Source organism: Phascolarctos cinereus, unplaced genomic scaffold (assembly GCF_003287225.1).
Source record: "Phascolarctos cinereus isolate Bilbo 61053 unplaced genomic scaffold, phaCin_HiC Scaffold_1;HRSCAF=81, whole genome shotgun sequence".
NCBI lineage: Eukaryota > Metazoa > Chordata > Mammalia > Diprotodontia > Phascolarctidae > Phascolarctos > Phascolarctos cinereus.
In genome coordinates this window covers 106,566,207-106,593,478 of record NW_027555514.1, presented here as the reverse complement: position 1 = coordinate 106,593,478, position 27,272 = coordinate 106,566,207, and the positions used below count along the sequence as shown (strand labels likewise).

The following is a 27,272-nucleotide window of genomic DNA, read 5'->3' as shown; positions in this document are numbered from 1 at the left end:
AAGTAGAGTTGAAAAAAGAAGGAAAGAAAGTATATTGTGGCACTGAGATGAGCAGAAAAACACAGAGATACCAAATAAGTTGTTTCCATCAGGAGAACCAAAAAGAGAATACTGAAAGCAAGCTCAATATTAAGTTTCTCCTTCTGACAAAGAAGAGCAAAATGTTCTAAGAAAGTCCCATCCTGTCTCTTTTGTCAGTTGAAAGAGAAATAATCATCAATTCAACCACAGTGGCCATGGTGGGGAGTAGCAGATGGGGATTCATTTGCAGGAATTTCTGCCCATCAGAGCCTGGCAAAAATGTTTGTCTCCTTCAAATTGTCAGCATAGATTCAAGAGACTTTGAGTGCTTTCAGGCTGCCAGACACTAGCTAGGCTGGGCTACTGTGCACATTCCTATAGGATATCAAAGCTCACACAATCCAAGGGGAAGGCAGTAAAACTCTTCTGTTATTTTTCAAAGACCCAAGAAAAGACACCACATGGCAGAGAAAGAACATTAATGATCACTTTTATGATCCCTCCTTGCTATTTAAGAGCGTGTCCACCAAATGCAATCCCCTATAAACAACTGGAAAGACACAGTCCCCAAACTCAAGTACTTGCTAATCCTTTGATCCTTCCAGTTAAAAAGTCAGATGAAAGAGGGAACTTGGTAAAGTTCCAAAAAGAGCAACAAAAATAGTGGCACTTTTAAAAACAGTCATTTTGAGTAGAAATTAAGCTATTGAGAATTTGTTTTACAATGCCACTCCAAAAGCTCGGTCTCTATGACTGTGCTTTACTTAATTTTTTTTAATTATCTTTGTTTTTACATCAATTGCATGTCCCATTATATGCCTCTCCCTTTTGCTACCAGAGAGTCTCTTACAACAATGAGTAAAAAAAAGAAAACAAAACAAGTTTAGCAAAGTCAACCAACATATTCACCAAGTCCTACTTGACATACGTGTTCCATATCCATAGTCTCTCAATTCTTTAAAAAAAGAAAGGAGATTATACGATTCATATGATAGATTTAATGTCAATGAAAAATTCTTTTTCTGTTCTCCCCAGGTTTGAATGGAGTTAGATTTTATTAGCAACTAGAGATGTCAATTCAGAAGTGGAGAAAATTCTGGCCATCAATCCTTCTCACATGGTCCTACCTTGCACAAGTAAAGAAAAGGGGGTATAAATGGAGTACTTTGACTGACATAGAAGGTCATGGAATTATAGAGTTGGAAGAAACCTCAGAGATCATCTAGCCCAACTGCCAGGACTAACAGATGACAAACAGAGGCCTAGAGTGGTTCAAGGACTTGCCCTATATTAGATAACCACCGGGTGAAAGCCCAGTAGCAGAATCATGACTGGAATTCTGTTGTTCGTGAGAACAGACCCCAAAATCTGAAACAGTTTTAGAGAGAAATGTATTAGGCCGTTTGGTAGAGAAGAGAGAGCCAGAAAAGGAGTGGCTCTCTCTACTCCCAAATTCTGGAAGATTTACATTATATAGGATTTTGGCAAATGTTTCCCACACAGTAAGTCCATGTACCATGGTTATGCACTTAAGCAATTTTGCCAAAAGGGCTGCCTGAAAGCAAGGTAGATTAAGATAGATATGAGTAACACAAAATAGAAGCTTGAGCTGAACTTCTCAAGAGTTCCTGGGTATAGTAACCCAAAAGAAGAATGCTTTGGGTGGAACTGGGGCCTGGAGGAATTGGAAATACCTTCCGCCATCTCTGGCATTCATTCCTAGAGAGTTACTGGTGTCAAGCTACATTTTGGCTATGGATAACCTTTAATCACATGCGATTAGATTTAAACAGTATAATAAATTTTCCCAAACGATATAATAAATTATTTTCCCCACAATTCAACATCCATTACCCTTAAGGTTACCCTTGGAGGTTCAACCAGGTCAATTTTCGAATTTAAATTCTACAAGTTTATTACAAGCAAAGTATTTTCACCCCATTAAAAAAAAAACATGGAAAAGAATTTGTGCCTATGGTTGATTTAAGTTTCTCTACTATTGATTAGAGCAAAGAAAAAAAATATGTTGGGAAAGTTTAAAGTTAATTCTAAGGGTAAAAATGAAAAAAAAGCAAAGATTATCATTTTCATTAATAGATACGAGACCATCATAAACACACAATCTACCTATACCATCTTTCATGTTAGACTTGTATTTAATCTAAAAAACATCTGGCTCAGTGGGAAATCTATTTGATGCCTATGAAGCAAATCATCTGAGACACCACACTGCCTCTACTCCTGGATAAATTATTCCCAGTGCTTTGTGCCCGATGCTGTAACAGAATTCATTAGTAAGCTCAATTGATTAGGAGAAAAATGAGTGTCTGGTATTAACGAGAGTCTGTGACAAAAAGAGGAGAGTTGCTTTGTGAGCTCAGAAGATTGACTGTGAAATTGGTAACTGCTCTGTTATGTGTATTTGGAGATGCTACACTACCCTCTCCTGTCTCTTTCAAGTATGACCGGTAACTTTGCAAACTCTAGGCCTAACTCAGTACAGATACTCTAACTAAGCAATCCTGTATCAAATTCCATCAAAAGACATTGAAAATGACCCAAAATATGCCCATTGGAAAGATTTTAACCTATGGTTATTTACAATAGAGTAGACTGAACCAAAAACTTAACTCACGTTGTATCTTTAATAATATATTTCACTTGGTCAAAAAGTCCTTCCTTTGAAATTTACAGAAGAAAAAGAAAAGTAGGAAATATTCAGCAGTCCAACCAAAGTAGAGATCTCACTTCATTGAGTCAACACCCTAGAATGCCCTTTCTAACTAATTCCCCTCTTTCCCTTCCATAAACCCATTGGATCATAATCTTTCTCTCTCTCGTCTTCTTTGTATCTACTCACTCTCTCCCATTAATTGAACCCTCATCTTCTCTAACTTAATAAGTCTCACAGTTTCTTCCCCAACCACCAAAACAATCACTGGTCCTCTCAGTGACAACATACACAGTGCCTAGCACAGCACCATACACATAACACGTTTGTTGAGTGAATCACAGTTGGTTTCATCTAATTTATTACTGCAACAAAGTAACTCTGTTAATATTTCTTGCTTCCATAGCAAAGATGTGTTGAATTTCTCTGGTACTTTTCCTTTTTTTTTTTTAATCTGTTTCTGACATTTTTATATGTTTTAATCAATGAATATTCTTGTTTTCTTTGATTAGATAATCCATCTGTGGATGCTGACATAAGCAGTAGTGTTTTTACATACACTGCCAGATACACACACACAAACACACACACACACACACACACACACACCAGCTGCCAGGAATGACTTGAGGTTCTAGATATCTTCAATTCCAAAATTCCTCAGCCACTATAAACAAGCAAAGCCTTCACTTGTCTGAAATGATCAGCTTGAAATTGGGAGGGAAATGGCATGAAATTGGCAAACCCACCTAGAGAAAATTGGTTCAGGGGTGTGAAATACTCCTTTAGTGGCCCCTATCCACAATATTGATAAGTTTTGCTTTGTTTTGTTTTTCAGTTTGGAGACATTTTTGCTTTTTCTCTTGTAACATTTAATTGCAAAGTGCTATACAATTTTTTTTAATTGCTTGTTAAGTAGCAGTATGATCTCAGAAGAATTAAAATAATAGATAATGCCAATGATATTTCATGCTATGGGTATAAGCAGGCTGACATTTGTTATCAACAACTTGCATATCAGAAGTGATGGGACAGATATTATTGAGCATGTATGATTAGAAAAGCAGGTGCACTAATTATGTTCTATCAATAGGATATGTGGACAACCTAAATGGGATATTATTAAACCATGAAGTACTAAAGAGAGAAATGAAAAAAGATCTCCAAGATGTCATGTATCTATTCTTCATAAAGGATTCATATAAATACATAAGTATAAATGTATTTATAAATACATCTCTATTGTCTATTGTGTCTAAAAATATGTAGATAAGAATAATAAAAATAAGAAGGCCTGAAGGAGTTTTCATCTGCATGAGGTTGTCATCTGACAACAGTATCTACAGACAATCTCACTATTATTTGGGACTCCTCCAGTTCTTCTTTAACTAAGAAAATTCCTAAAACTTCTCTCTAAATTATCTGGATTTTTACAGATCCAGATCTTATATAACTCTAATAAACCCAGAAGGCTATACTGCAATCATCAGAATCTACCTTGTGGCTTGGGTTTGGTAACTTTCCCACATGGCTTGGAGATGGTGACTGTCTTCTGACACTCAGCATTATGAAGAGCTCTCTTCAGGTTTCCCGTTCTTGTCTTCAAGGCAGTGTTTGCATCACACTCTCCCCAGGCCTGGAACTGGTATTTACACTCTGCTAAAAACAAAAAAGGGAGCAAAAATACATTTCAGGATGAGCTCACTACTGCAGAGTAAAAGTAAAGAAATATTTCAGATTTCCCACAGATAGGTCTTTAGGTCCCATCCTAAGGAATTTAAGTACAAAGGTGCCTCACCTTTCTCTACTGAGTATACTTGCCCCCTTGTGCTCAATGCCAATAAATAACACATTTTGTTCAGTATTTCCATCCGTAAAGGGTAACTATATACAGGGCTCATTCTGAAGTGATGAGATATGACATATATTATAGAAAGGCCCAGAGAGAAAAATTGTTTAATCTTGTGCCCCTGGCTAGGAAGGACTCAAGATTTTGGAGGTAGAGAGGAGGTGCTCACTAGGAGTTTAACATTAAACTTAGGAGTATAAAGATTGGGAAATTCATCCTAAGAAAGAAGGGAAGAGACAGTATGAGGACCAATGGGTAATGCACCTTTTGACTGCAAAGATTCCACTTCTATCATATGCCCCTAAGGAATACAAAGATCGGAAAGCCCCAAATATATCATAATTTTTCTTGCGTTGGATTTTTTTTTATTGCTTTATTTGTTATTTTTGTTGTTGCAAAGAACTGAAAACAAAGTAAGTGCCCATTGATTGGGCAAAGGCTAAAAAAAAATTATTACATGTTTGTAAAGATTATTACCTTGCCATGAGATATGAAGAAGATAAAGAATTCAGAAAAAAACATGAGAAGACATGAAATGACATGCAGTGAAGTAAGCAATATACATAAATACTATGATGACATAAATAAAACAAAAAAAAATGAAAATGGACATTATATAGTCATAATGTTCCTGGAGAAAAAACGATTAAAAAAAATACACTTCCTTTCATGGAAGAGGTGAGGGATTATGAGTATAAAATGTTGCAAACACCAGATAAAATCAATGCGTTAGTTGGTTTTGTTAAACTCCTTTTTGTTTTCTTTTCTAAATTATTGTTATGAGGGAAGGGGGAAGAGAAGTATGTTCAGAAATTATTGTGATGTAAAAACAAAATGTATCTCGAAATTAGATTAATATAATGAATCACTGTACCATTAAAGAATCACTATCAAAAATGTAAGGAAATGAGTGGGGAAAATACTCTAATTCAAGAAAAATAGAACATGAAAAGATGATACTTATATTTACCTCCAAATTGTTTCTTCCAGTTGCATGGGATCTTACATCTTTGAGTCTTCATGGTTTGTTTGCACTCTGCACCAGTTCGGGTGCCCTCCCGGGTACCCAGCCCACAATCCCCACTGGTCGGGACACACACGCTCCACTGCCATTCCCCACAGTCTGATTTCTTCACCTTTTTTTCTAAAAGAATTGGAAAAGGAATAAACAGCACTCAGGCAAGCTTCTTTAAGCATACAACCTTCTTAAGTACCCTCCTGACCTTCTGGAATGTGCCATAAAAAAATTGTGTTGGGTGGGAGGTGGCCAATATGTAGAATTAACGATCCAAAGCAGTTAACACTTAATAAGAAAGCAGTACCTGCAGTCAGATTAACTGTCACAATCAAGTGACTTCCCTTTTGCTAGGATTCAGTTCTATCTGCAGAATAGCATGATTTCCCAGAAAGAGTATTTGCTCTGGAGTCGAAGAACCTGAATTCAAACCCCGTCTATATGTCACATCACCATGCTGGGCCTTGGCTGCTTCATGTGTAAAAAGGAAAGGTTGGTAGAAAAGACATCTACAATCCCTCCAGTTCTAAATCTTTGCTCCTCCTGGATGTAGGATTATACTGAAAAGGACTGTTGCTGCCCACCCTTTTGTGGCGTGAAGGCCGTTGGGAATAAAGAGTGGTGCTAGCTCCCACACTCTTCCTTAGACCCAGGAGGATCTTTTACTTGCCTGGTTTCTCTTTCTTGCCAGCTTCAGCCATGTCCACAGCTGCCAAAATGAAAATGAAGGCCAGGAAGGCAGCTGCAAATTTTCGACGCTGCTGTTGCTGCTGTTGCGGCTGCATTCTGGGGATTAACAGAGAAACAAGAAGAAAGCCGTGTCAAGTTAAGTCAGACAGGGGAGCTGATGGAATTCCGGATGAAAGAACTTCACTCTCCCTTTCTGGAAGATTGGATCCCAGCAAAATTGGTATTAATGATATTTGCCCAATTTTCATCTTTTTCTCTATGAGAGCTGCTAAACCAAAAGCTCTTCTGCAGTCAGCTAAGTATTCTCTTGCAGAATGCAATGCACTCCCTACACATGACTCTATAGACAACCATTTGTTAAATAGCATTCAGAGACTATAGAGGTGCTAATGGCAGCGGCTTCCTCCCTGTAAGTTAGTTGCTATCCAGCTAGTTCATTGACATAGAAATCAATTCAATTTAATAAGCATTGTTTCAGTGACTGTATTTGCAAGGTGATGTACCAGACACTAGAAATACAGAGAGAGAAAAAATGAAATACTCCCTGCCCTTAAAGAGCTTCTATTCTACTAGGAGGAACATGGAGATCTCAATGACATCCACTCTGGCTGCCATCTTGCAGACCTCTTTGTAAAGTATGCCTCCTTCTATAAACTAACTCAGACAATAGTATGACCAGGCGCCCTTTCTCATGCTGAATAGGGTCAATATAGTGCATTGAATTAAGAATCAAAGGAACTAAGTTCAAATCCTGGTTCTGCCATTTACTATCTGCATGACCTTGGACAAACTATTTAATATTTCTGGGCCTTGGCTGTCAAATGGGATAGTTGGACAAAATTATTTTTATGGTGCCTTCCAGTTCTACAGATCCAAGCTAATCATGGCACTTATGTTGACTGAGTAGTAATTCACATGCGTCTTTAAAGAATAAAACATATAGCTCATTTGACAATATCATATTTATTTTGCATGTGGAGACATACATAACTTTAGTCTCTAGAATCATGAGTATCATCGATACTTCTGATGAACCAAAGAGTGGAAGACAGAAGGCAAGAGGTGAGAAAGTAGCAAACCCATAACAGCTAACATTTCTATAGTGCTTTAAGATTTGTAAGCATCTGCCTAGGTTATCTCACTGGATCCTCACAACAGTTCTGTGAGCTTGGTACAGTAATTACAGATGAGGAAACAGCTGCTAAGAAACTTAGATAACCTGCCCATAGTTACACAGCTAGTACAATCCTGCAGCAGGGTTTGAACCCTTCCTCACTCACTGTGCCACAAAGCTGCCATAAGTAAATGTGATCCCACTTGTGGAAAGGAATTTAAGAGACTTAGGAGTCTATCCTTGGCATTAGTACTGACTACCATGGGAACCACAGACAAGTCACAACCTATCTGGTCTCAGTTTTTCTACTGGTGAGATGGAACAATTGTTCATGTCTTCTCTGGTCCTCGGTTTCCTGAACTGTAAATAAAGCTGTCTTTAGAGGCCCCTTACAGCTCTGCATCTGTGATTCTGTGTTCTCCCCCACAATTTCACAGATCTCATGAGGTAAAAGAAGTGAAATATTTTGAATCTTTTTTGAAACAAGAAAATTACTATGTATATTTAAGTACTTTCTCTTACCTTTCCCAAAGAGAGAAGTAGACTTTGAATGTATTCCATTTTAAAATGTTATCCAGAGCTTCATATGAAAAGCCCAGTTTACACTCATTTTTACTGCCTTTCTCCAATGTAGCAAAGACAAACACACTGGAAGACTTGGCTGTACTAGAAATCCTCTAAACCCCTTGAGCTCCCACAGCAGATTTCTCACACATGTGCAGAATTTGAAAGAGTTCCAGATCTCAGTGAGCTGAAGTCCCAAAGTGACTTCATTCAGAAGCCTCTCCTAAGAGCTGAGACCATTGGTGGCAGCTGAGGACTGACATTTTGCTATTTGCCATACGAATATGAGATCTGTTCAGTCAAAGCCAAATCCAATCCCTGCTAATCTGACTAGCTAACAAAAACTTTTGAATTCAACTATTATTTATAAAATGAGGGAAAGAAAAAGGAATTTATTCCAACCATCTTGAAGTTAGGTCAAATAACCTGATGTCTCAACAGACTTGATAAGTCCTACACACATGGGCAGTCACATGCTACTCTCCAGCTATTCTGGGTTGTTGTTTTTTTAATTTTTAAAATTTTTATTTAATATTTTATTTCCCCCTAATTACATGTAAAAACAATTTTTAACATTCACTTTTTATATTCTGAGTTCCAAATTCTCTCCCTCACTACCGCCTCTCTGAGAAGACAAGTACTTTATTATAGGTTATGCAAGTGCAGTCATGCAAAAGAGATTTCCATATAAGTGAAATTGTGAAAGAAAATACAAACAAAAAAAAACAAGAAAAATAAAGGTTTGGTTTTGTTCAAATATGCTTCGATCTGCATTCAGACTCCATCAGTTCTTTCTCTGGAGGTGGATAACATTTTTCATCATAAATCCTTCAGAATTGTCTTGGATCATTGTATTGCTGAGAATTAGCTATTCACTTTTTGACATTTTGAACATCTGACATCCAGCTTTGGAGATGCCTGATTATTCAGATACTCCCCACTCCTGCTCTAGATCATTCCTTGGTCTCATTCTGGTTCTTTAATCATAACACAATTTAGTCACCTAAGGCCAGGACTTCGTTTTATAATCTTTTTTATTGCAAACTTGTAGTCTTTATAGATTAGAAAGGCATCTTAGCAGAGTGAATATACAATTCAACTTTGACCGAGGAAGACTTGATTTCAAAATACTACTTTTGACACGTACCAATTGTGTTACCATTAAAGGCAATGGCAGCTAGGTGGCATAGTGAATAGAGTGCTGGGCTTAAAGTCCAGAAGATCTGAGTTCAAATCTTGCCTCAGACATCTATAGACCCTGGGTGTGTTACTTAGCCTAATCTCAGTTTACTACTGTGTAAAATGGGGATAACAATAACACCTATCTTACAGTGCTGCGGTGAAGATCAAATGAGAAAATACAAATGCTTTTATTATTATAGTAATAGTTATTATTATTATTATTATCACAAAGGAAGTTGCTATATTTCCACACCTGAAGTTCCCAACAGCAATGAAATCATAGGTCCCTGCCAAACAAATGACCTGTTTGAGCATGCTCTCTTCCCTTCTCCCCATTATAAGGAAACAAGTATTTAATAAGAGCCTACTGTGTGGCATACACTATACTAAGTGCTTTGTAAGTATAATCTCATTTGATATTCACAACCCTGTTAGGTCGGTGTTATTACTATCCCCATTTTACAATTGAGGATCCTAAAGCAGACTTGAGAGATAAGTGACTTGCCCAGGGTCACACATCTAGTGTCTAAGGCTGGATTTGAACTTAGGTCCTACTGACTCCAGGCCTATCCACTGCACCATCTAGTTGCCTTTGGAGCATTATAACGTGCCTTTTAAAGAAAACTGCCTGGAGTATGAAGTACGCAATTTGTGACCTCATGGTGAAACCAAATGGCTTGCATAGGGACCTAATTCTTGGCCTCACTGTGCTCCGATCAGAGGCACTATGGTTAAGTGGAGACAGCATGGCTTTGTTTAAAGCTCACTGAATTTGGAGATCTGGAATCCAGAGACCCAACTCAACTGGTGTACATGTTACAGTGGGGATTTCTTTCCTGGTGAGGCTAGGGGCCGGAGTAAGGAGGAGAGAAGCAAGTCATATGGAAGAATGCTCTTGCTTCTTGAATTGATTCAGGACATTTCAGAATCTGATAAAATGGTAAGTTTGTCTCAGACTCCTTGACTAGTAACACTTACATTTAAATAGGTATAATGACCACAACCTCATGAAGTAAGTGTACCCTTAAGGGAAAGACATTATTATCTCCATTTTACAGAACAAGACATTTATGCTTGGAGGGTTCAAGTGACAAAGAGGAGCCAGTGGAAGAATATGAACCCAGGTCTTCCTAAAGCCAAGTTTGGCACTCCGTTCACCACAGCAAGCTACCTTGAGAGCCGAGCCTATATTGTATCCCTCTTTTTGTAACCCCAGTGCCTAGTCCAGCGCTTTGCAGAAAGAACAGGGTTTTTTTCAAAATTGAATTGAATTGTAAGTTGCTTTTCTGGAATAAGATACTATCTAGCTCCACCCAGCTACGCCACATCACCCCAGGGCTTTATTCAGTAGAGTGAGCAGTGAAAGTTTAAGAATCATAAAAGCTTTTATACCCTGAGCTATCCCACTCTTGGGATAAACCTGCCTTGTGATTTTATAGGTAAAGAAAATGAATGCATGCAATGAAGCCTGTTTGAAAGAAAGGAGTTTGGGGGTTTAGAACAGAATGATGATTTTTTTTTAATCTCTTAAAAATCAAGTGAGCCAGAACAATACCCAATTAACGGGCCCAAAGCCTCTCTGTTCTACTAAGTAAAGGAGTAATTAGTTTAGTTATAGATAACACTTCCCCTTGCTTAGGATATTTGCATAGTTGATTGCACGTTTGTCTCCTGCAGCAAGGGAAGGCAAGAGCCTCACTGCATATGCCTTAACCCTTCCTGCTCCCCAAATGAAGTGATGCTAGAAGACACTTGGTGCCGCAGGCATTAACCTTCAACCAGCAGAAATATGCGAACAGCATAATTCAACTGGCATTCCTACTGTTCACCCAACCTTGAGAAAGTCATAACTTTCAGGACCTTTCCACCACCTGGTTAGGGTGTCCTCTCTAGGTCTTCATGGCATGGCTCTTTCTTTGTTCTCCTCATAATTTTCTGTTCCCTTATTCTCAAAATGCCTTGGTCTTCTTTGGTGGATTACAATCCATGTTATGCCCATTATTCAGTAAATCAATCCCTTTATTCAGTAAATTCTAGTGATTCCCAATCATCTCTTCAACCGACCCCTGTTTAGCTTTTAAAGCTCCTCACAAACTGAGCCAGTCTTTCTTTGATACATTTATTGTACCTGATTCCCTTCTACACACTCTGTGATACAGTAACTGTGGCCTCCTTGCTGCTCCTCACACAAGACACTTCATCTCTCTTCTCCATACCTTTGCGTGGGCCATTGTCCTACGTGCCTGGAATGCTCTCCATCCTCACTTTTCTAGTTTCCTTCCAGACTCATTCTGAGTACCAACTTTCTAAGGCTTTTTCCAAATCTTCACACACGGACATACACACACACATACACACACACACACACACACACACACACACACACACACACACACACACACACACATATACTCATTTACTCACACACCAACTGTTAATGCCTTTCCCTCCAAGGTTTCCATTTTATGTTTGTTTTGTATGACCTACTTAGGGCATTTAAGTGGTACACTGGATAGAGTCAAACCCAGAGTCAAGAAGCCTCATCTTCCTAAATTCAAATCCAGTCTCAGACACTTACTAGCTGTGTGACCCTGGGCAAGTCATTTGCCCCTATTTGCCTCAATTTCCTCATCTGTAAAATGAACTGGAAAAGGAAATGGCAAAATACTCCAGTGTCTTTGTCAAGAAAACCCCAAATGGAGTCACAAAGAGTGAGACACAACTGAAACCAGTAAACAAAATAGACATATGTATGAGTATGTGGTCAGTTCTACCATAATAAGGAGTAAACTCCTTTAAGGCAGAGACTGTTTTCTTCTCATTTTTGTATTCTCTTTGCCTAGCACAATGCCTGGCATTTGGTAACACCTGCTTATTGATTAGCTCTCAGTTTTCTCATACATAAAATGAAGAAGTTGGACTAGAAAGTTTCTAAGGTCCCTTTCAGCTCTGAATCCTTATCTATAGCCCCAGTCTTCAGGGATGAGCATTATTCCAGGTTAAAGCAAAATTATATGTGTGTGTATATATCTGTATCTATATCTACACAGATATATATATATATATAGAGAGAGAGAGAGAGATATCTTATTTTAAAAATAAAAGATAGTATTCTCAACAAGCAGGCATAACACATAACTACTGTATAATCCACTGAGAGAAATGGATTAATCCAGAGAGAAATCTAAAGGCCCAGAAAAAATAGACAAAATTATGGAAAATCAAATTGAGTGTTTTTTTTATTTATTTTATAATATTTTTAACTCATGGAAGAGAAAATTCCTTTAAGAAAATTTTCAAATATTTCAAATATTATTCAAATATTTCAAAATGGACATCAGAAGAAAGAAAGGATTGCCAAAAGGACTCTCTGTCTCTTTAACTGTTGTTCATTTAGATAACAGCTAAGAAGAAATCAGAGTATATACATATATACACACTCTCTCTGTTTTGAAGCATCAGAATATATTCTATTATAGATTAAACCCGTTTAAAATAGGATTAGGAAGTTATACCATTGATATGAAGGGCATTGTAAGAATTTATTACACTGTGAAAAATCTGATATTATGGAAACAGAAAACATAAAGTCTGGATGTCATCATGGAGTCTAAGAAATAGAACAGTTAGAACTGTAGTACAATTTGTCCCCAATAGGGGACTGACTCCTTGGTATTTATAGTCACACCCCCTAAAACATTGCCCCAAAATTATGAGATCATAAATTTATAATGTAAATTGATCTCCGATGTCATCTGGTCCAATTTCCTTATTTTATAGATGAAAAAAAGGAGGCCTAGAAAGGTTATGACACAATCTAATCAATGCTATGCCACAATATCACCAAAGAAGTATAATCAGATTTCAAAATCCCAAAGGTTCACTTTCATTCTACTTGGTGAATTAGCCAGACTGATAAATTGGATGCTTGCTAACTATTTTGCACTAACACTGGAGCACCAGTCACATTAACTTACCTGAGTGTCCATCTCCTTATTATCATCATATTATTTTGGCTTGTGTGTAAACATCATACTTAAGGAATTGGGTGCCCCTTGTAACATTATTTTCCCTTAAGACACTTGCAAATCATTATAATAGGGAAGACTTATGCTGTAGGCTCAGCCTACAGAGGTTTTGATGAAGAAATCTTTCAAGAAATTCTACTGTGGTACCTGAATATAATGGAATTCTTGTTCTTCTTGTTATTCAGTCATTAATGTCTGACTCTTTGTAACCCTATTTTGGGTTTTCTTGGCAAAGATATGGTTTGCCATTTCCTTCTCCAGTTCATTTTATAGATGAAGAAATTGAGGCAAACAGGGTTAAGTGAAGTACATTGCTAGTGAAGTCCATCAGAGATGTAAGAGACATTCTTTTTTTTTTCTTTTTTGATGAGGCAGTAGGGGTTAAGTGGTTTGCCCAGGATCACACTGGTAGTTAGTGTCAAGTGTCAGAGGCCAGAGTTGGACTCAGGTCCTCCTGACTCCAAGGCCGGAGCTCTATCCACTGTGCCACCTAGCTGTCTCTGTCTTGGAGACATGGGCTCTGTATTGGATGTTTCTGCATGTTTATCTTTGCCATAAGAGAATGTTCAATCTGGAGGGGACTGAGAAATAATAGAGGTGCAAAAAGAAAAGGCATCAACAAAATATGGAGAGAGAGAGAAAGAGAAGTTCAGTGCTAGGAATTGTGTTGGGCTTTATGTAGGACTTTATCCTACTCTACTGTCCTGATATTGGATGACTGCCCTGGAGGCCAAATGCATCAAACACATGGCCTGATGTGGACCAAAACAATCTCAAGTGCTGTTGAGCCAGATTAAAATGCAATTGTGAAATATTTGACAAAATAAATAAAAATACAATAAAATAAGAGATAATATTACACTGAAAACTAAGTTAATATGCGGCCCACAAGGATCTTTATTATGGATTAGTGGCCCCATTTCTGTTTGAGTCTGACACTACTGCTCTAAACCAGAGATGCCAAAAACAAGCTGCAACGTGTCTGAAACCAGTGGAAACCAGATTAAAATGTAATTAGGCAATAATTAGAAAAATAGGGACAGCTAGGTGGCGCAGTGGATAGAGCACCAGCCCTGAAGTCAGGAGGACCTGAGTTCAAATCCAGTCTCAGACCAAACACTTGACACTAGCTGTGTGACCCTGGGCAAGTCACTTAACCCCAATTGCAAAAAAAAAAAAAGTAAAAATACAGCATAACATAGATAATGCTAATATGTGTTTCTTTCTAAGTCAATAAGGCCTGCAGAGATTCTTAAGTATGGTTTAGCCCCCCCCATATGAATTTATTCCCACTCCTCTAACTCTATCAATCAAGGTAGCCACTCACATTTCTGAACTTGACCTATTTCTCTGGCCATTTAGTTCACTAGCTGACAACCTTTCTCTAGCTAGATATTGCTAAATATTATATACCAAGACAATGCTTCTGACCTAGGATTCTCTAAGCAACAACACTGCAGTCATGCTGTAAGGCCGTGGCATGTACTTCCTTCAGTGCATTTTGAAGAAATAGCATACCAAATCATTTTACTCAAGTTTGATTAGGCATATGTGAAAACCACCCAGTTTCTAAGTGTAAGAGGTGAAAGATTGAACTCTAAAACAGAGCTATCCAACCCTGAGGCTATCAAATTTGAAAATTGAGAAATTGGTCGACTTTAATTAGAAGAATTAAAAGCTAATTCTTTTGAAGTAGAATTTCACCCTCTACCAAAGTAGCAATGACATGTTTAAGGTTGACCATTATTTATTTGTCCAGTTAATTTATTAATTTTAACAATATCTATTGTACTTGTAATTTTTTAAAATGCTTTCAAGAAATCATTGAATCTTGGCAGTTGAAAAAAGCTGAATGATCATCCCACCAATTATCTTACTTTATTGGTTAGACTTGAATAGATTCCCAAAGTGGGTGATATCACATCCTGGGGGGAGAGAGGGCTTTGGAGCGATGGGGGGAGGGTATTTCTTTTTTGAAATGATGCAAATTTCAAAAAAAAAACATTAAAGGGTTAAAGAAAGTAGATTTCTAGTGGGGCACTGAGTAATTTTTTTAAAAGGAGACAGCAGGCCAAATAAGTTTAGGAACCTCTGGGAGAATAGCACTGCTATTGAAATCAAGGTCACTGGTTTGTTCTTCTGCACCAGTCCAGTGTGCTGAGTGGTTAAGGCCCTTTTAAACTGATTATCTCTTCTTTTAGTATCTTCTAAGTTTGGCTTATAACACATATCAAGCTAAATGTTTCCAATAGACAGTTTAATTACCTAAGACCATGGTTGATATGCCTGAATTCTCCAAATCCCATTGTCCAGAAGAGATCCAGTGTTGTCAACAGTTAACAGAAGTACCATCTACTTGTGATCAATACAAACACTAGGCACATAATGCCTAAGGCATATGGCAATCAACATTCATTTATTATGTTATGTGCCTAGCACTGTACTAGGCTAAGAGGAGTGAGAAATACAAAAGCAAACAGACTCAGGAATTTATATTATAGTAGGTATTTAGTAATGGCTCAAAAGACATGCTTTAAATGCCATGTACACACATAAACACACACACATACACACACGACACCAAATATTGCATTCTCAATATATGATAAATCCTTCCTTGAGCTGTAAAACATGTATAATACATTTTTATACTATGAGATAATCTACATAAAGTCTTTTTGCAAACAAAAAAAAATCTATATAAATTCTACCTATAAAATAAACTGACTATATGGGTTGGGAATGACACAACCCTTGGGGCCCCAGACAGCTCTCTAAGGTGATGAAATCTAAAAAGATAGCAATCTACATTAGAGGAGGAGGACAAAGAGGAGAAGAAGAAAGAAGAAGAAGAAGAAGAAGAAGAAGAAGAAGAAGAAGAAGAAGAAGAGAGAAGAAGAGGAGGAGGAGGAGGAGGAAAAGGAGGAGGAGGAGAAGGAAGAGGAAGAGAAGGAGGAGGAGGAGAAGGAGAAAAAGGAGAAGAAGGAGGAGAAGAAGAATAAGAAGTAATAGTAGTAGTAGTAGTAGTAGTAGTAGTAGTAGTAGTAGTAGTAATATCAATAATTATAGTACCCCAAGGATTGTGTCATGTCTGTATACAATCATTCAATAAATATCTTTGATTGCAAGTAAATTGAATTTAACTGAGGGAGGACTATGCAAAGTCACCAGCCTCTCAATAATGAACTATTGAATACCTGATGTTAAATTCTGAAATTTGTATTCAGAAAAAAATGGTATTTTTTCAAATACTTGTGGAAGTATAAATCCCTTTGTATTTGTGATATCAGAGATGGATGACCAATCAGATATGTCTGAAGAAGACTCCTTCCCTCCCTAAAGTACCTGGGCCAGTTCTGCATAGCCCTGTTGTGTAGGAAGAATTGGAGGACTAATTCTTTCTGGAATAATTGGAGGATGGTTTAAAAACATGGCAAAACCTGAGCACTAGGGCAGTAAGGGACCTCACAGTCATATCATCAGTCCTTATCCTTTTCCTGCTAGGCCTAAAGAACATCACACCCAAACCTGGGACTCTGTGCTTTTAGTGTGATTTTTTAACCTTTGCTTCCTCCCCACCTTCCTTCCTTCTTCATGACATCCTAAGTAACTCAAGTTAAGTAACTCCCTTATGTGAGATGAAATGTGTCCATAATAAAGGCTTATGGCTATTTAGCATTATTGATAGGTTTGTTTCCTCTATAGAAATTTCTAAATTAACACACACACACACACACACACACACACACACACATACACAGATAGCTGCAACAAACTGGGACATATATACACTTCCTACTGCACAGGGTTGTTGGAAGGAAAAGACCCTGCTGTCCTTGAAATGTTAAGGTAGTAGTAGTAGCAGCAGCAGCAGCAGCAGTAATGGTAGTAGTATCAGAAATTCTATATAGACAGAGGTAAATGGACTGAGAATAAGACCTAACACAGAGATCAGTAAGGAATCAATAGATGTCTTTTGATGCTGCTGCTGACAGTTTTAAATCATACAAGGCACCCGGCTTACTAACCCATTACAATCTACTTACTTCTAAATCTAAGAAATATATCATTTCCTTTATCGTTTGTGGTTCTGATTTAATTTAGGAATAGAATCCAACTAATATATGAGGCTTTCCCTGTCCTTTCCTATAGAGAGTTCTATGGTTATCAAATATTGACAAACCTATTATCTAGTGCTTGTCATCAGCTATGTGAGATAATCTTTTTTTTTAGGCATTAAGCCAGAGAATCACATGGCTACTTTTTCTTCTCCCAACCTCTGACACTTTATATCCTTTGTATTAAAAAGTTCATCCCACATATCATATGCAGTAACATCCTGGAGTTGACATTTTGAATCACCTGAATACTTTGTCCCGAAGATTTCTTCTTCATTCAGACTTTCTCTTCTTCCCTTTCTCCCTTCCTCCCTTCCTCCCATCCTTTGATCTTTTCTTTGTTCCTTCTCTCTTTCCTTCCTTTCCTCATTTTCTTCTTTCCTTCCTTCCTTTCTCCTCACCTCTCTATCTCTTCAGTTACAGTAACTTTGCTTGTTCAATCATACTTTGATACTTCAGTTTCCATTCTCAAAGAAGTTTATTATTGGCCCTGATCATAAAATCACAGGATCATAGATTTAGAACTGAAAGAGACCTTAGGGGCCAGTTCTCTCATTTTAAAGATGAGGAAAGTGAGGTCCAGAAAGTTTAAGTAACTTGCCTCAGATCACACAGGTGCCCTTGACAGAAATGACAGAAGAAGGATTTCTTTTTTTTTTTTAGGTAATTGGGATTAAGTGACTTGCCCAGGGTCACATAACTAGTATGAAGAAGGATTTCTAATCCCAAATCCAGTCTACCTTCCAGAGTACAGCTAGCTACCTAGAACGATGGATAGAGCACTGAGCCTAGAGTCAAGAAGACCTGAGCTCAAAGCTGGCCTCAGACACTTAATAGCTGTGTGACTCTTGGTAAGTCACTTAACCTCTGTCTGCCTCAGTTTCCTCATCTGTGAAATAAGGATGATAATAATAGCGCCTACTTCACAGGGTTGTTGCAAGGATCAAATGAGGCAATACTTGTAAAGCACTTAGAACAGTACCTGGCCTAGAGTATGCATTTATTAAATGTTTATTCCATCCATCCATCCATCATTCCAGCCAGCCAGCGTACAATGATGTCTCTCTACAATCTCCTGAGTAATCCTCTGTTCTCTGGTTGTGCTCATTTCTCTGACTGTTCAACTGAATACATGTCTCAGTGTGTGTACAGCCCAGTACCCTGTATGTTCATCCTCGTATACAAGATCTGCAACCTGAATTGTTCAACCTAAGAACTAACTACCTTTCTCTTAAGTGGGTTTAGACATACCCAGAAATATAGTCACAGAATTATTAACATTTAACTTCAAAGTGTGAAAAAAACCCCACAACCTTCAACTTTAGGAAATGTCTGATTTTCTCCAAGAAAAATGAATCCAACTCTTGATTTCACTTAGTCACAGAACCCACATTTCTGTTCCCTTTTGCTATCTGAGTTTGTAATTTAGTGGGAAATCTGTTTAGACTGAAAGCATGTGGCCTTTTTACCTCTGCTCCCTATTAATCTTTGCAAAGATGCGTGGGCCTCTGTTTATTTTTCTTAGAAATTGCCTCTCTACTTCAAATGAAAACCTCTGAGCACCAGGGAAGAATGAAGAAATGAAAGAGAGAAAATTAAATCGAGTGAAACAAGTATACTATGTAAATGGATTTTGTTTTCCATCCATGAGATGATTGTGATGCGAAGGTATGTTTATTAAATCCTTTTCTGGAAGCTAAATTAGTTTAAAAGGGAGAGAGCTTGACTGAATGTCTCTTTGCTGCTTTGACTCATTACAAAGACAAGGCAGCCCTGGAATAACTTTAGGAATAGAGGACTTTGAGAATGTCTTCTCACCATCTCTGCTCTTACATAAACTTTTCCTTGTCTTTTAAGGGCTAGCTCAAGCCTCTGTCCACTACCTCTAGCTCTGGCTCTCCCTCATTTGAATTCCTATCAAGTCTCTGTCATTCATTCTGTAACCATCTGCACCTACTTGCAAACACTCCCATTGATCTGGTGGTAGTATTGCAGTAAAAAGAATTCTGGGTCTGGAGTCAGAGGACCTGGATTTGAATCCTGGTTCTTCCATGTAGTATTTGAGTGACTCTGAGCAACTCACTTAACCCCTCTTGACCTCAGCAACTTCATTATTACGATAGATGACCTTCTAAATCCTGATCCTCAGTATTGTTACTTATCTTCATACATAGCTATCTGAAACACTTATGCCTCCTACTGTCTAACTGGGAGAGACAAGGTAGTATATTCTCCTAGAGAAGAGGAATCCTATCTTCTGTTTCTGTATCCTATAAGGCACCTTGTGTGGCCTGCACTTGAAGATGCTCGAAAAAATACTTTTCTGATCAATAGATTGGACTGGGCTTTTGATTTGCCTTCTTGGGCTTGGTTGCAGCAACTATTTCCCCTTTTATTGCATATCACCAGCAAACTAGGAATTAAATGCAAAAACTTCACTAGCAATTCTTAGGGGGGGGGGGGGTGGGGGGGAGCACACAATGTGTTTTCAATTGCTCTTCCTCATTAGAATGTCAGCTTCTTGAGGGCAGGGGACCCTGTTTTTGCCTTTCTTTGTATCCCACTACTTAGCACAGTGCCTAGTATATAGGAAGCACTTAGTAAATGTTTGCTAACTGATTGACTTGATTCAGTTGAGGAAATTGAGGGCATTGTAGAGACTCCAGGATACCTTTAAGCTTTTTCAGAGGGGGAGTATTGCCACAAAAAAAAAACCCAACAAAAACAAGTAGCAGGACAGGACTGGATTGGTGAAGGGCTCACCTAGGAAGCCAGAAAAGGAAGGGAAACCAGCCATACAAGGGCTTTCTGTTTTCACTAATACGTCGTCATTGTGGTGGTGACAGTAGCAGTGGTGGTGCTGGTGGTGGTGATGGTGATGTGTCAGTCACGTCTTACTCTGTGACTCCATTTTCTTGGCAGAGATACAGGGGTAGTTCCTTCTCCAGCTCATTTTACAGATGAGGAAACTGAGGCAAACTGGGTTAAGTGACTTGCCCAGAGTCACACACCTAGTAAGTATCTGAGGCCAGATTTGAATTCAAGAAGATGAATCTTCCTGACTCCAGGCCTAGCACTCTATTCACTGTGCCACCTAGCTGCCCCCTCCTTTTTCTTTTTAACTAAGTGCCAAGCTCGGTTGTTTCTATGCTCCTGAAGTACTAAAAACGCTAGCAGGGTCTTGTCTGCATTTCGGTAAATGAGGACAAAGCCCTAATTTGTCCTGCCTTGGTTATGGTTATTTGACAATGTGTCAGACTACTCACCTAACATGGAAGGGGGAGTCGTCTAACACAGACTATATGATGTAACGTGGAGTATGAACACAGGGCAGAGCCAGCATTTTACTATTGTCAAGGCACACCTTCCATTACACAGCATGAAATTTGAGAGGCTACTAGGCCCTGCCTGCTTCAAAGTGTCTTCCCTGAGGTTCTAGCTTCCCTTTGTAACCATCTTAAAATTGCCAGGGCTGGAGTTACTCACTAAAGTTAGAAAACATAGGTTGGATCACAGTCTGTTAAAATGCACCTCAATTACTTAGATGGAGTTGGAAGAGGTTGCCAATACCTTTTCCTTTTATCACAGAATCTTTTATAAATCAAGATAATTGGCATATTGGATAGCCCAGAGGAGTCTGTCATGTAATAAGATATGGGACTTTGTGCAGCAGTGCAAAATATGAGGGTCTTAAAGGACAGGCTTTGGATCATTGGTCACTTTGAGCAGCTATCAAGTAAAAATGAGGGTAGGCATGAAATCGGGAAGTGAAAAAAATGGGAAATTTATCCATTTCTCACTTTTTACCCAGGTACATCCCTGTTTTATAACAAGTCAATAATGTCTTTCCCATGATTATTGGGCTTCGTTAAATGTGTGGTAAATGAAAGGAACTTTTTTGTAATGCCAATAAAAACTTCCAAATTTAACTAAATAGCTAAGTAACTTCAACAAATTCACACTGCTTTGGATTTTCTTGAAACAGTGTGTATATACATTTTAAATATGCACTTATTAAACTCTCCTGCTGATCTCCCAAACTCTGAAACCAGATGAGTGATCTCACCATCATGGCATACAAGGGTAAATGGATAAGCAAACTCAGGGCATCATGTGGGGAAATAAGAAGGTATAAGGAAGGGATATTTCTGATGAAAGAGTAGAAAGGTAAATGGGTTAGGAAAGAGGGTTTAGATGTCAGTGGTTACTTAAATATATTTCTCTAGGCTAAAAGGACTTAATTTTTTGGAAAATATATTTTGAAACCAATTCACATACAGAAGAAATAGAGGGTCCTTCTGGGTCTGAATTACATGTCATTTTCTCAGGAACCAGAGTATCACACAGCAACTAATGACCCAACAAATCCACACTTTCTTTTTTATTTCCTTATTACATTTTCTCCATCTCTTTCATCAGAATGACACTGATTCTTTCCCCCCAACCTTTTCTTTTGTTTCTTCCTCAATTATACAAGGTTCTTACCAATTTAAAGGCCTGTCTCATCCCTTGATTCATTGGAGGGTAAAGTGGGGAGGGAGGTTCTGGATTCTCATATAAACAGACCTTGTTTAGAAATGGAATTTCTCAATGAGTCAGTCATCCTCTTTTAGTGTGCTGGGGTCATGTAGCTGCTTCATTTAAACAATCAGACAGAGGAGTACAGAAATAAAGTTTGACAATGTACAAACATCCTTCCTTTTAAGCAAATTTCTTTTCAGAATTTCAAGGTTGCAGAATTGGTAAAGTAGGGCACCTAATTCACTCTACAGAAACCAAAGACTCAGATGTAAAGAACTTTTCAGCTGAAGCAGAGAGGGGATATTCTGTACTACAGGGGCACCTGCTGGACAAGTGAGGTATTGTAGCCCATTCCAGCTAGGCACTGTAAAATTTTTGGAGAGAAGAGTGATAGAAGCTAATTCTGGAACTTGGGAAGGTGACATTAAGACCCCCAGCCATGGAAAAGAGGGGGAGAGATGAAGTCAAAAACAGAAGAACTGTAGCAGATAAAAGGTCCTAGAGCTGAAAAATGCTGCAAAATACTCCTAGTAAGGATAGGTCTAGGGCCTAGTTACTACAGTCTTTTTTTTTTCTTTTTGCAATCAGGGTTAAGGGACTTGCCCAGGGTCACATAGCTGGTAAGTTTCTGAGACCAGATTTGAACTCAGGTCCTCCTGACTCCAGGACCAGTTATCTATCCACTGCACCCCCTAGCTGCCCCTAGTCACTGCCATTCTTAATAAAACCTGATGCTTTCCCCACGTTGTGTATTGGTGATATTTTGAGGTTCTTGCATTTATTTGTTCTTTTCAAAAGATTTCTGTTGTTCAGCTACTCCCCCATGTTCTATAAAAGGGAACTCACCAAAGGTCAGATAAGTAGTTCAAACTGTCTGTTTCAGATGCATATACATTTAGCTCCTATCTGGGACGTTTAACCTCAACATTTTATGCGCATACCCAATAACCCCACCTCACTAGTACCTCAACTGACATAACATCAGTCCTCATCATAGTTCTTGAATTATTTTATCCAGTAAATAGTTCACATTTTGGGTCTGTATTACACATGACTTAGAAATGGACTTCTAACTGGCTATGTTGCCTCCTCAGACTGTATTTCCAATGTTTCTCAGTATTGACCTTCCTGTCCTCTGGTTAGGACATGAGCTTCAAATTAGCTCAACTGGACTCATTTTTTTTTATAGACACACACACACATGTATTTATACATAAAACTATCTATGCACACAGAGATGGCTATATTCAAAGCAACTTACAATCCTACAGAACCTTTTACTATGGAATTACAGGAGGGAAAAGAGGAAGAGAGAGAGAGATTCCATAACTCCATAGTAAATGATATTACATGAAGGTGTTTCCTCCCCTTTCTTTTCTTTCTTTGTTCCTTCCTTCCTTCCTTCCTTCTTTCCTTCTTTTTTTCTTTCATTCTTTTTTTTTTCTTTTTTCCTTCTTCCCTTCTTTCCTCCCTTCCTTGTTTGATAACAAAGAGATTACACAGAAGGGCTGTAGACCAGATATATTTCTCAAAGCAAGACCATCTAGTATTTGTTATCCAGGCACTGAATTCAACAGAAAGTTCATCTCCAACTATTCTTAAAATTTCAGAATATTTTGCAAGTGAACAAAATTATTCCTATGGCATTTCTACAGCTGCCTGTTTTACTCCTTTTGAAAAAAACTGAATCAATTAAAATGCAATTAAGAAAGGAGTGGCATCCTTTGACACAAAATCCGAGATTGCCCATACCTGTATATATTTGCAAGCTTGTTCATATGTTGATGCGGAATAAAATTTTCAGGATTTACTGATATTGTGCAGATGTTCTTGGTCGTCAGTACAAAATATAATCTTATCAAGGGAGTATAGTATGAATGCCAATTCCTATTTATGAAAGCAGTTCATCTTTTTTATGAGTTAGGAGGATATTCCTTCTTTCCCCACCCCCACCCCAGTACCAAGAACAAAACAAAACAAAACAAAAAACCCCACCCACATCAAGGATAAATATAAAGAATTTATTTGTAGGACTAAATGAAAACACCATTAAGTCTCTTTAAAAATATCATCTTGGGACATGCTTTTAAAAAAGAATGATTAAATTATTGTAAATTTCAAGATTTTGAAGCAATTAGTGTTATTGCTACTTAAAGACTGTCTGTTGTTTTATCCATATGAGGAGTTTTTAAAGTAATTTTTAGAAGGAAAGTGAATCTGGCTTCTAGCTTAAAAAATAGAAGTAGATGTGTAAGCAGTTAGAAATCTAAATGAATAGTTAGTAGGTAATATCTAATATTTTATTTAAATTGCTGTTATAGAGGATTATGTGACCAAAAAGATGGTCAGATTAGACATTTTTTTTCAGTGCCCACTCTTAAACTCCTCCCCCCCAGAAGAATTATGTTCCAGAAGTAGAATAATTGCTACAGAATCCAGAGGACAAGAAAACCAGAAGCCCAGCATGGTAGCAAACAGCCTTAACATACTCACTCAGCAATCCTCCCTCACCAGCTTCCACTTTCCTGGAGAGTGCACAAATGCACCACGGGCTTGTGCTTGGAACCTACTCAAGGATTTTCTTTCTGCTGTAGACACCCTGCCAGCACATCTCACTCCTTACTCATCTCTCACCCTGTTGCAACAAACAGCAGATATCAATTCTGCCTAGAAAGGAGAGGGGGGAGGAAAGAGGAGAGATTCAGGCTTTTTTCTGCCTGGTAAGTAAAAACAATTACAAAGAAGAGGAATAAATTGCCCCCATCTTTAAAGACAGTTTTGAAAAAAGAAAGACTTATGAGGTAAAAAAAAAAAGACACCCTTTTACTGGTGAACCAATATATTTTGTAGAACAAAATTGCAAAGTGGAAGGGTGTACAAATGGGGAGAGGGGAGATAGAGGACAAAGGGTATTATGTGATGTTTCCTAATCAGGTCCATCGGTGAACAATGATGGGCACATAACTCTTTTAGTTTCTCATTCAGAAAAGAATAAAAGAGAGGCAAGATGGCAGAAAAAGGAGATTGAAATAGGAAGAATGAAAGGGAGAGTTGGGGACCAAATAGGGCTAAGGGGACCCACTGAACAGCACTCCCACAAGGAAAAAAAATCACTTATCTGTAATGGGAGATGGGGAATCTTAAAATGAAACTTCCCTGTAGGGAGTTGATGCACAGGGAGACCATTTCCTCTGAGAGGGGTTGCTCCTCCAGGAAAAACGTTCTACATCCTAAGAATGGATATCATACCTCCTGGGGACAACTAATCCTCAGACCTGAAGGGTGGATAGACATGTACCCAGAAATGAGATTACATGGCAAATGGGAAAGAGAATGATCATACAAATAGTAGGGGCTAAAAAAGGAACAGAAAATGGCTGTCATGGGATAATGCTTCTATCCTTAATATTTACCTTATGAATTGATACTTCTAAGAGTGAGACACATCAGATAAAAAGGATGATGGGACAAGATGTATAGAAGCAATCAGGAAAGAAACTAGTTAGAAAGGGAGGTCAAAATTGGAGCTTCAGAAGCTTGAACTACAAGATAAATGCAGAGATTTTTGTTAAAATAAGTAATCATAAAGATGATGAGTCACATAATAAAAAATTTGGAATAGTCTGAAATGAAGAGCATTTTTGAAGATGAAAAGATAAAGAAATTTTCCTAAGACAAAGGTGCATTTTTTTTAAAGTAAGAAACAAAACAAATTCAAGGGGAAGGGGAGGGGGGGGGTGTTACCAATCAGTTAATTGAAGGGAAATGAAGAGAGGAAAATCAAATAATTAAAAACAAAGAACAGAAGAATCAGTAAATTAAATAAAACTCTAAGACAAGGAGAAGGGATGACAAAGTGGGGAAAAGAGACTGTGGGAATATAATTGCATCAAAGTAGATTAAGCAAAACTAATCACAGGGACAAAGTACTGACTTGAAAAAGGAAAGGAAAGAACAACAAAATCATAATCAAATTATTGTTTACTCCTGCCACTGTCTTCAAAATGACAGCAAAGGACTTCAGTGTAGAAAAGTATTCTCTTAATTGAAATTAAACCATTACATTTTTTCACATGGATCTTTGATGTGGAAATCTCTTGTGCCATTTTGTTAATAGTTTGAATTTTCCTCTCCCTTTTCTTCTTTTGCCATGAGGAGAAGAAGCAGCAAGGGACTGGAATGGGAGTTGGACTTAACCCTTGAGTGATGAGCTGGCAAGAGTGAGGATGGCTAACTACATGGGGGGTCAGAGGAGGAAGAGGGCAGGGGGAGGGTAGCTTCTTCTAGTAGCTTTAAATACCTTGACCTATAGATATCTAAATTTAGATACTCTAAAACCTCAAAGACCCAGATATACAATCAAAATTATTCACTTTGCCTGAAAGACTTCTGACACTAAGAAAAGTTTAAAGTTAATTTTTTAAACAATCTTGGCATAGAAATAAAGAGAACTTAAACAGTGACTAGTAATAATTGAAGGTATGGTAAAGAAATTTAACAGTTTAGCTTCCACTTTTCTATGCAGTTTCTAGTTATAGCCTCCCTCTTCTGGTTACCTTGCATTTATTTATCTGTTGGGGAAGCTAAGTGGTACCGTGGATAGAGTGCAGGTTCCCAGAGTCAGGAAGACTCAAATTTGTGAATTAAAATCTAACCAGACACTTACTAGTTGTGTGACCTTGGTCACTTAACCCTCTTTACCTCAGTTTCTCATCTGTAAAATGAGCTGGAGAAGGAAATGACAAATGACTCCAGTATCTTTGCCAAGAAAACCCCAAATAGGGTCACAAAGAGTCAGACGTGACTCAGCAGCAACAAATTCACACTTCACATATACTAGGGACTTAATAAATGTTTGTTAAATTACACTCATATTTATATTTTTAAAAATGGGTTCTCCACATATTTAGATTGTCACAAAGAAACATGACTGATGAGGAAATATTTTCCACTTTTCAGGGCTCCTGGGGCACCAGTTGTCATAAAGCATTTGCGTAAGACTCTCATATAGCATAGATCCAGAACTGGAACCTCAGGGGTCATCACTTAATTACTGAATCACATAATTTGAGAGGTGGAAGGGACTTCACCAATCATTTCATCCAAGCTATAGATAGAAGCAATTCCAATTATGATGTAATCAACAAGTGATTGTCCTGCCCCTTCTTGAAGATCAACTCCTCCCTTTCAACAGATAAGGAAACTGAGGTCCAGAGAGTGATTCCTCTGACATCCCATAGTCAGTAATCATAAGAGGCAAGATTTCAATGAAATTCTTTTTACTCCAGATCCAATGTTCTTTCTACTTTGCACAAGAAAAAAAAAATCAGTAGGGTTTGTCTCACAAACCAGATCTATAAAGTGAAATTTTAAAAATACTATTACAGTATCCTATTTCTCTTTGGAGAAGAGTGGAGTTAGAAGGAGAGGATTACACACTAAAAGATATAGTCATTTAGTATCATGGAGGGAAAGTGCATGTCTCCGTTTCTCAATTCT

At 38.0% G+C, this 27,272-nt stretch overlaps 1 protein-coding gene across 3 annotated transcripts in view; it reads right to left on the bottom strand.

Moving 5' to 3' along the window:
• The window catches only part of PTN (pleiotrophin), a 127,980-nt gene that overhangs the window by 19,797 nt on the left and 80,911 nt on the right, over positions 1 to 27,272 (bottom strand). Inside the window, exons 1-4 of one of the 3 annotated variants that reach the window (XM_020998080.2) lie at positions 24,267 to 24,312; positions 6,227 to 6,342; positions 5,512 to 5,685; positions 4,190 to 4,351 (exon numbers count right to left, since the gene is read on the bottom strand). In XM_020998080.2, coding sequence (XP_020853739.1) covers positions 4,190 to 4,351; positions 5,512 to 5,685; positions 6,227 to 6,341 — 451 coding nt within the window. In that variant the 5' untranslated portion in view covers position 6,342; positions 24,267 to 24,312. Of the gene's footprint in view, positions 1 to 4,189; positions 4,352 to 5,511; positions 5,686 to 6,226; positions 6,343 to 24,266; positions 24,313 to 27,272 lie in introns of those variants that run through there. The other 2 variants (XM_020998081.2, XM_020998079.2) reach the window with 2 other exon arrangements.